At 49.5% G+C, this 10000-nt stretch overlaps 1 protein-coding gene across 2 annotated transcripts in view; it reads right to left on the bottom strand.

Annotated features, from left to right (window-relative positions):
* The window catches only part of LOC135249051 (inactive rhomboid protein 2-like), a 43269-nt gene that overhangs the window by 19793 nt on the left and 13476 nt on the right, over positions 1–10000 (bottom strand). For both annotated transcript variants that reach the window (XM_064324295.1, XM_064324294.1), the window contains 4 exons: positions 5500–5649; positions 4127–4266; positions 2752–2932; positions 641–853 (listed from right to left, as the gene is read on the bottom strand). In XM_064324295.1, the coding sequence (XP_064180365.1) occupies positions 641–853; positions 2752–2932; positions 4127–4266; positions 5500–5628 (663 nt within the window). In that variant the 5' untranslated portion in view covers positions 5629–5649. The remainder of the gene's footprint in view (positions 1–640; positions 854–2751; positions 2933–4126; positions 4267–5499; positions 5650–10000) is intronic.

Below are 10000 nucleotides of genomic sequence, written 5' to 3'. Positions count from 1 at the left end.
AACCCAAACCGCTAACAAACCCAACCGCTAACAAGCCCAACAGCCAACAAACCCAAACCGCTAACAAACCCAACCGCTAACAAGCCCAAACCGTTAACAAGCCCAACCGCTAACAAGCCCAACAGCCAACAAACCCAAACCGCTAACAAACCCAACCGCTAACAAGCCCAAACCGCTAACAAGCCCAACCGCTAACAAGCCCAACAGCCAACAAACCCAAACCGCTAACAAACCCAACCGCTAACAAACCCAACTGTCAACAAACCCAAACCGCTAACAAACCCAACCGCTAACAAACCCAACTGTCAACAAACCCAAAACCGCTAACAAGCCCAACCGCTAACAAGCCCAAACGCTAACAAATCCAAACGCTAACAAATCCAACCGATAACAAGCCCAAACCGCTAACAAACCCAACCGCTAACAAACCCAAACCGCTAACAAACCCAAACCGCTAACAAATCCAAACCGCTAACAAATCCAACTGCTAACAAACCCATTCGCTAACAAACCCGACTACTAACGAACCCAACCGCTGCTGTACTGACTGGCAGACTGACAGCACGCATGCGAGCGCGCGGGCGACTCAGGCGAGCTGCAGGCCTGAGAGAAGCGGACGGCCTCCTGCCACAGGACTGACCTTCAGCAGGCTGCTGGCCGCCCGGATGCTCATGCGGGCGACGGACTCCCTCTTCCTGCGGCCCAGGCGGGCGTGGCCCGAGCGCTGGCTGGTGAAGGAGGCCAGGGAGGCCACGCCCGGGGTGGGGGGCGGGTGAGCCGTGTGCGGGGTCCGGGGGCGGTCCGTCTCATCGGGGTAGCGGAACGCCCGTCCCCGCGCCAGGGGGTCCACGATCTAGCCAGACGAGAGAAGGGGGAGGAGTCGGAAAAATCAGCCCAGGAGACCGGGAGCTCGGAAGGAACCTTCACCGACCGTCACGCCTCCAGGGGACGTGCAGCAGCTGAACCTCAGTCAGACATAAATTTATTTCAGCCCTCCAAAATTACCCTCATTAATATTTAGAGGGAAATTACTCCTCACTTGAACCGCCTATTCATATGAGTGCAGCTAATGAAGTCCTGTAATTACATGCTGCAGAAATGCTAATGCTGAGAGCTTGGAGGATAAGAGCTGGGAGTACCGGTTGGTGTAGCGTTACAGTCACAGGAGGCGGGTACAGTGGTGGGAAGACAGAAACAAAATCGCGGCTTTCAAACCTTTTTTTACAGCAACATTTCAACAGCCGCACAAGACAGACGTACAGAGACAGAAAGGAGAACGTTGAGGTTGGAGACGTACAGAGACAGACCCTGATCTGCAGACTGCACTCAGGTGAGCAGGTAGAGGCCTTACCCCTGATCTGCAGACTGCACTCAGGTGAGCAGGTAGAGGCGTTACCCCTGATCTGCAGACTGCACTCAGGTGAGCAGGTAGAGACCTTACCCCTGACCTGCAGACTGCACTCAGGTGAGCAGGTAGAGACCTTACCCCTGACCTGCAGACTGCACTCAGGTGAGCAGGTAGAGGCCTTACCCCTGATCTGCAGACTGCACTCAGGTGAGCAGGTAGAGGCCTTACCCCTGATCTGCAGACTGCACTCAGGTGAGCAGGTAGAGGCCTTACCCCTGACCTGCAGACTGCACTCAGGTGAGCAGGTAGAGGCCTTACCCCTGACCTGCAGACTGCCTCAGGTGAGCAGGTAGAGGCCTTACCCCTGATCTGCAAACTGCACTCAGGTGAGCAGGTAGAGGCCTTACCCCTGATCTGCAGACTGCACTCAGGTGAGCAGGTAGAGGCCTTACCCCTGATCTGCAGACTGCACTCAGGTGAGCAGGTAGAGGCCTTACCCCTGACCTGCAGACTGCACTCAGGTGAGCAGGTCGAGACCTTACCCCTGACCTGCAGACTGCACTCAGGTGAGCAGGTAGAGGCCTTACCCCTGATCTGCAGACTGCACTCAGGTGAGCAGGTCGAGACCTTACCCCTGATCTGCAGACTGCACTCAGGTGAGCAGGTAGAGGCCTTACCCCTGATCTGCAGACTGCACTCAGGTGAGCAGGTAGAGGCCTTATCCCTGATCTGCAGACTGCACTCAGGTGAGCAGGTAGAGGGTCTTACCCCTGATCTGCAGACTGCAGTCAGGTGAGCAGGTAGAGGCAGCAGCTGGGGACGGGCAGAGAGCACGCTGGAACAAACAGCCATGCGGGGAGGCCCTGTGTTATTCATTATTAAAGCAGAGGGAATTACTTCCCCAAAACTGCACCTGCTGCTGCTGCTGCTGCCGCTGCCTCCTCCTCCTCCTCCTCCTCTCTCCTCTATCCTCCTCCTCCCCTTTCCTTCTCTCTCCTCCCACCTCATCCTCTCTCCTCCCTCCTCATCCTCTCTCCACCTCCTCTCAGGGACACACTTGTGTGCAGGTTCCCTCATTGCCTACAGGCCTCAGTTGCAGATGGGGAAACGGATCCTTCAAAATGTAACTTCATATTTAACTCCTGAGTAGAATACGGACAACATCATGAAACAGTGAACAGAAAATATCCCTCATCAGGGACAAACAGCTAAATTCAGGCACCCCGTGTGTTTTAAACGCTTTGAGATGGTGGTTTTTTGGGGGACCTGCCAGTGAGCGCCAGAGGCCGGGTCTCCGGGTCTCCAGCACGGCGTCCGAGCGAAGAAGCACCTCACCGAGTGGGGTGCGCGTGCGGTGAGCGGCAGCAGGCGACGCGATGCAGCGACGCGGCGAGGCGCAGTACCTTGGGCATGCTGTGGGGGGCAGGAGACTCCAGCGTGTGGTCCTGGCTGGGCGGCTCGTGCTCGCGGTACTGGGCCTTCAGCCGGCCGTAGCGCTGGCTGCAGTGGCGCAGGCTCTTGCGGTGCCACTCCTGCTGCTTGGTCTCGCAGCCGTTGCCGACGCCGAACCACTGCGCCGTGCCCCTGCCAAATCGCAAGAAACTTTTTTTAAAACGCTAAAAACCACCCTGTCGGGGGGCGGGGGGACGAGCCGTTAATTCCTCCGGGAGCCGCCGCCGTTCGCCAGCGCTCGCAGGGGAAGGAGGTCGGCGCCATAGCGAACATCGGCGAGATGAAACGCCGGCTCTCCGAGGGTTAAAGACGGTCGCCTCCCCGTCCGTTTGAGAGCGCTTGACGATGAGTGACAGACTCGAGACTCAGTCACAGCGCTCTGAACTGGAGTGGGCGAAGTGGAGCGCGTGCAATTAAACAGCCCTGCGTCCCGCCGCTGCTCGCTGCAACTAGTGCCGAGGGACAGGAGCACTTCGGTGAGTATGAAATACCTGCATGTGTCAGTGACCACAGGGAACACACGCAATTAAGCGCGCAAGGCTATTTAATCAATAAGAAGTGCTCTTTGCAGTCTGGTGGTTCATCAGTTCACTTATTGGTATGACTAATCGGTGATGGTATTTTGCTAAGCTTTTAGAACAAATGAACCAATTTGTTCCTGTAAGCACATCTCTCCCTGATTTAAAAAGCCTCTACTTATACAACACCACAGTGTGCATCTGTGTGAGGGACATGGTGTTAATTTTGTATGACTGTACAATTAGATTTTTCAGTTTCAGCACCACAAAATTACAACTTCTAACATGGTTGATTCTCTGTTCACAAAGGCTGTTAGTCAGCCTGAATGTCAGGGGAGAGGGGAGCATCTATTGGCTATTTTTGCCCGAGAACATTGCCCAACCAAAGCAGCACCCTGAGGTTGGCTGAGGCACAATAGCAGCAGAACTGCAGTGGATGAGCAGTGTATGAGCATCAGAGGAGCATCAGATAAGCAGTAGATGAGCAGCAGAGGAGCAGTGGATGAGCAGCAGAGGAGCAGTAGAGGAGCAGCAGAGGAACAGCAGAGGAGCAGAAGATGAGCAGCAGAGGAACAGTATATGAGCAGTAGAGGATCAGCAGATGAGCAGCAGAGGAGCAGCAGATGAGCAGTAGAGGAGCAGCAGATGAGCAGTAGATGAGCAGCATAGGGGCAGTATATGAGCAGTAGAGGAGCAGCAGATGAGCAGCAGAGGAGCAGCAGATGAGCAGCAGTATATAAGCAGCAGAGGAGCAGTAAAAGAGCAGCAGATGAGCAGTAGAGGAGCAGCAGATGAGCAGTAGTCTCACCTGCGGATGCTCTGGGACAGGGAGGTCTCCCTGCGGAAGGCCGCCCGCCTCTCCTGCGCCGTGGTCGACATGCCGTCCTCCGACATGGCCTCTGTGGACTGCTGCAGACTTCCGCTCTTCTTCAGGGAGGGTCTCAGGGGCTGAAATGCCCAGCAGTACACAGGAGTATCATCAGGGGCAAAGGCTCGGGGAGGGCTCCTCATTCCCCAACCCATTCCCCACACATCCCCACACTGCCCCGAACACTAAACGCACATGTTTCTACGGAATAATTATGTTAATTGCTTAAAAAGATTTATTTTGCAAACGATTTTTTATTTTGAAAGGCTGAATTAAATGTTTGTCCGAGTCCCTTATATACAGCCTTGAATCCACAGAAAGCTGCAAGTAATGCAAGTGATCACTGATCAAATAAAACTGCAAAATGTCAGTTAAATTTCAAACTAAGTGCAAGGTAATGGTTATTCCAATAATTATGAAATGAAGGCCAAGATGATGGCTCTTTTAGCATCTCATGAAAAAATCTTCCATTAGAACCATTACTCAACATCATTACAAAGGATCTCGTGAGCTGGACCAAGAGAAGAGAATAAGAAGAGGCCATTTGAAATAGACAGGACTCGCTACTGCTGCTGCCATTGGCCTATACAGATTCATGGGTATGCCTACACAATGTTATGAATCCCCAAAGCGCAGGAAGTGCGTTTTCTGAATCTACAAAATCGGTAAATATTTTTGTGGAATGTTTTGTTTGGCACCGACACTGTCGGAATGCCGCGGTGTGCCAGCGGCAGCGCCAGCAGATGGCGCCCTTGAGCCCGCGAGACCGGCCCACAGACAGAGCCCTCCCTCCACACACGCTGCTCGGTGCAGTTGTGACATTTAATGGTGCTTGACGGTTTCACACACAACGAAGCACATGATTCTGGCTAGACAGCCACTTGGGGGGTGCATTGGCCACTGTAGCTTAATCCGAACATTTAGGTTTTAACTCTTCCTTAATGGAAAGTTAACCAAAAAACCTAAATGACCGTGACAATAATCAATCACTTTGATTTGGCTTTGTAACACCCAGTAACTCAAGCTGGCCCTGATTAGACCAGGCCAGTTTCAGCTTTAAGCCAGTGATACAGTTCTTGACCGTGGTGGTGAATCTTGCAGTACAGTTTTCCCAAGTGACATATTATGATGGAAAAACTCAACAGCATCCAATCTGGATTTGAAGCACAAATGACATCACAGCAGGGGCTCAAACCGCTGGTCCCAGCAGCCCTGTGGGAAAGGAGCTCATTGGTACGCCTCATCGCAAGCAGAGGCAGTGCCCCCCCCCCCCCCAGCGCGGGGGAGGGAATGGAGGGGAAAGGTCATCCTACCTGCTTCTCAGCGTCAGTCTTCTCCTGGTCCTCAGGGGGCGGGATGGCGATCACCAGGCTGGGGGGCTTCTTGCTCTTCAGCCTGCTGCCGTCTGATTGGCTGCCGTTGCGGTCATCTTCCGACGACATGCTGCCTGAGCCAGCAGCTCACTACAGAAGGGGAGGGGCACAGAGTGTGTCACACAGAGGGGCGGGAATATCACTCCCAAATGCACAGCGCTGTGTGCCAGCTAGCCTAGCGTTCGGGCTTTGGGGCTTCCAATAACACAGCATTTATCTAGTAAGACCGGGAATGTCTCAAACTGCTATCTACCGGTAGTGTTACTTACATCCCTGGGTACACTCTCATCCACCGCTGTAGCTACCAACATTCTATGCTATGCTACGCAACTCAACACCATAACAGTTTATATGAGATGACAGAAAACACTACTGTCCCTACATTGGGTTTCCACCTATCACCAGCAACGCCACGGAAGACTTGTTGCTCACACAGGAACTTATGCAGCGAATCGACCTGCCGCCACATTTACTTTCCCCTTGAAACTTTCACGACCAACAGTGCTGTGCAAACATAAGGGTCGAAAGAACTTGTTTGTTTTTTTTTTTTACCTAGAGCAAGAACATTTTGTACCATCTGGGATATAAAGTAACAGGAAATCGCCGGCGACGGCAGGAATGCGTGGAATAAGAGCTTCGCGGCTTTCCGCACTAAAAAGGCTACCCTGCATGAAGACGGTGAAGCTGGCTGTTCTCCATATATTACACTTACAGTGTAATAACTGTAACAATTTCTAAATATGACTCTGTGAGAAAGCAAAGCTGTGCTTCCAGTGGTAGATGTGTATGTGTGTGTGTGTGTGTGTGTGTGTGTGTGTGTGTGTGCGTGTGTGTGTGTGTGTGTGTGTGAGAACGTGTGGCTCATTCTAACGTGGTCTATATCACTGTGAATTTCATGATGAGTCACAACCTTAGGTCTCCATTACTGGATCATCAGCCTCTAAGTACTCAGAGTTTCACATTCATAACGTTTCTCTACTTCTCTATTTACTTAAGTCTTTGGCCTCCCTGAGGAGTCCCTTGTTAGCCGTAGCAGATGTTAGATGCTTCTTGAAGCGTGAGCCCCTGCTTACATAATATACTGAATTTAAAAATTATTCGGCTTCGGATGTCTTGTTTACACAAAATGTAATATTAGACAAAAGGGAACCTGAGGAAATGAAAAACACCTTTAAATTATTTCATCTGTTTGAGGAAAAAAGTTGAACACCCACCCACATCACCCACATGAAAAAGGTAACTGCCCCCTTAAATTTAACAACTGGTTACACAACCTTTAGCAGCAACAACCGCAGCCAAATGCTTCCTATAACCTGTTATCAGTCTTTCACTTTCTTCTTTGCAGAACTGCAAAGAAGAAAGTGGTAGGTTTTTGTGCATGAACTGCTAATTTCCTAGTCCCGCCACTAGGTTAGTCAGGGCTTTGACTAGGCCAGTGTTTTTCAACCCTGGTCCTGGGGACCCACTGCCCTGCATGTTGTAGATGTCTCCCTGCTCCAGCACACCTGATTCAAATGAATGGGTCGTCATCAAGCTCTGCAGAAGCCTGATAACGACCCATTCATTTGAATCAGGTGTGTTGGAGCAGGGAGACATCTAAAACATGCAGGGCAGTGGGTCCCCAGGACCAGGGTTGAAAAACGCTGGACTAGGCCAATCCAAACCTTTAATTTAGTTTCTTTTCAGCCATGCAGATATGAATTTGCTTTTGCGTTTTGGATCATTGCCATCCGGCGTAACCCAGTTACACTGCAGCTTCTGCCCATGGACAGAATTTTCTGGTACGGAGCAGAATTCATGGTTCCTTCAATAATGGAAAGTCATCCAGGTCACAAGGCAGCAAAGCATCCCCAACACCATGACACTGCCACCACCATGTTTGACTGTTGGCATGATGTTCTTTCTGTGAAATGCAGTATTTGCTTTAAGTCAGACACAGTGTGACCCATATCATTCAAAAAGTCCCACTTCTGACTCATTACCTTACATTGCATTACAGGCATTTAGCAGACGCTCTTATCCAGAGCGACGTACACAACTTTTTACATAGCATTTACACTGCATCCATTTATACAGCTGGGTATATGCCGAAGCAATGCAGGTTAAGTACCTTGCTCAAGGGTACAACGGCAGTGTCCTACCCAGAAATCAAACCTATGACCCTTCGGTTACAAGCCCAGTTCCTTACCCACTGTGCTACACTGCCACCCAATCTCATCTGTCTATAGAACATTATCCCAAAATATGTGGGGATCATGCAGGTGCTTTTTTTTTTTTTTTGCAAATGCGAGATGAGCATTGATGTTTCTCTTGGTTAGCAGTGGTTTCCACCTGGCTACTCTCCCTTTTTTTTTTTTGCCCAGTCTCTTTCTTACCGAGTCATGAACACTGACTTTAGCTGAGGCCAGAGAGGCCAGCAGTTTTTTTTGGATGTTCTTTTTCTGGGATCTTTTGTGACTTCCTGAATGAGTTGTCACTGGGCCCTTTGATACATTTTGGCTTGCTGCCACTCCTATAGGAAGATTCACCACAGTTCCATTCTCCATTGTTTGTTCTCCATTTAGAGATAATGGCCCTCGCTGTGGTTCGGTGGAGCCCCAGAGCATTCCAAACGGCTGTGTAACCCTTTCCAGACTGACATATTTCAACAAAATATCTCTGGAACAGCCTACTTTTTCATATAAGAACTGCTCAGACCCTAGAATCTTTTTAGTCGCTGCTGAAGACCCACCTCTTCTCATTGGCATTCAATTCGAGTTGAGCTTGTCACCTTGTTTTTATCTTCTATATAATTCTTTTATTACCATGTTTATTGTTTCCTTTTATTCTTATTTTTATTACTTTTATATTCGTTTTTGGTATTTTAAGTTTCGTTCAAGCACTTTGGTCAACTGTGGTTGTTGTAAATGTGCTATATAAACAAACTTTGACTTGACTTGACTTGAAATATAACCCCGTACATCTTTTGTATATTTTGCACTGTGAATATTTTGTATGTTTTATATATATTTAAACTGCTTTGGGAGCACCTACACCAGCCCATATTGCACTACGTAAATACGTGAATGAGGTTGCTCGGCAATTTGGGTATTTTACAAACTATACAGTCAGTCCTGTCGTACCTCGGGCTGGCTAACATTCTCATGGCTCGGGTCAAAGTGCTAAGGAAAGGCCTCCAGTTGATGCCGGGCCTCAGCTAACGCACACATCGGCTGTCCACATCAATGGGCCCCTTAAGTGGTCGATAAATGCCTCGTACGGCCAACCCAAAACTTTCAGAGGGATTAATTTCACCCCTGGTGCCTTTTTTTTTTTTAGAATAAACAGACGAGAGTTCACGACGTTCCGCTGTCAGGATAATTACACGTGTGAACCGTGCGAGAAGGAGAACAGAAAGAACAAAAACACAATGCGATGCAGGGTGAATGGCTCTTCAGAATCCATTAGAGCAGATTCCCCCCCCTCCCCCGGTTTATCTTCTCTGGTCCATCTCCCATAACCCCGCCATTTTCCCATTTCAGCTCAGCTCACATTACATTGCATTACAGGCATTTAGCCGACGCTCTTATCCAGAGCGACTCACACAAGTAATTTACATAGCGCTTACACTGTATCCAATCATACAGCTGGATATATACTGAAGCAATTCAGGTCAAGTACCTTTGCTCAAGGGTACGACGGCAGTGTCCTAGCGGGGAATCGAACCTGCGACCTTTAGGCTACAAGACCCAACTCCTTACCCGTTATACCACACTGCTGCCCACATCATCTCTCCTCGCTTCACTTGTCCGTCCCATCTGCTCTACTTCATCAGATTCAATATGATCGGAACAATAACTGCCGAAGCAGCGAAGCTATGGAGCGTACAAACGAACGCGACACACCTCTGCTTTAAACGGTTCATTCTGTTGGGAAACAGACAGTTTAGTGTATTCTGCGTTTGGGAAGTTTCCGCTGGGCCCCGGGGGGGGAAGGGGGCGAGCCCCCCTGTTGTATTTCAATTTCAATGTGAATGGAACCTGTTTGAATAGATAGGATGGGTTTTTAATTTGAATGGTCCAATCGGAAGGAAGCACAGCCTCTTATCACCAATCAGAGGCAGCGCTCCAGTTCTGACATTATGCAAAATGTACCCACTCTAAACTGTATAAATCTAATCACCCACCAATACTATTTTGAACTTTCTCTCTGAGTTGTTCCCGTAGCCGGCTGCGTAATAAATCTTCCTGTTTTTACTACAAACTTTTGATCTGCTTCTTCCTGGGATAACGGTCATTTTACCTGTTTTAGGTAATATCTTGATTAACCTACAATTCCGAAAGCTGTCCTTACTGTCCTGCTGCTCCGCACACTGCTGCCAGCAAGTGGCTCCAGGGTCTGATTCACAAGTTTACAAAAAGAAGCGTTTAACGCCACAATATTGCCAAAACAGCGATTCTGA

The sequence above is a fragment of the Anguilla rostrata genome, chromosome 2, assembly GCF_018555375.3.
Source record: "Anguilla rostrata isolate EN2019 chromosome 2, ASM1855537v3, whole genome shotgun sequence".
Lineage (NCBI taxonomy): Eukaryota > Metazoa > Chordata > Actinopteri > Anguilliformes > Anguillidae > Anguilla > Anguilla rostrata.
This window is presented reverse-complemented; position numbering and strand designations above follow the sequence as displayed.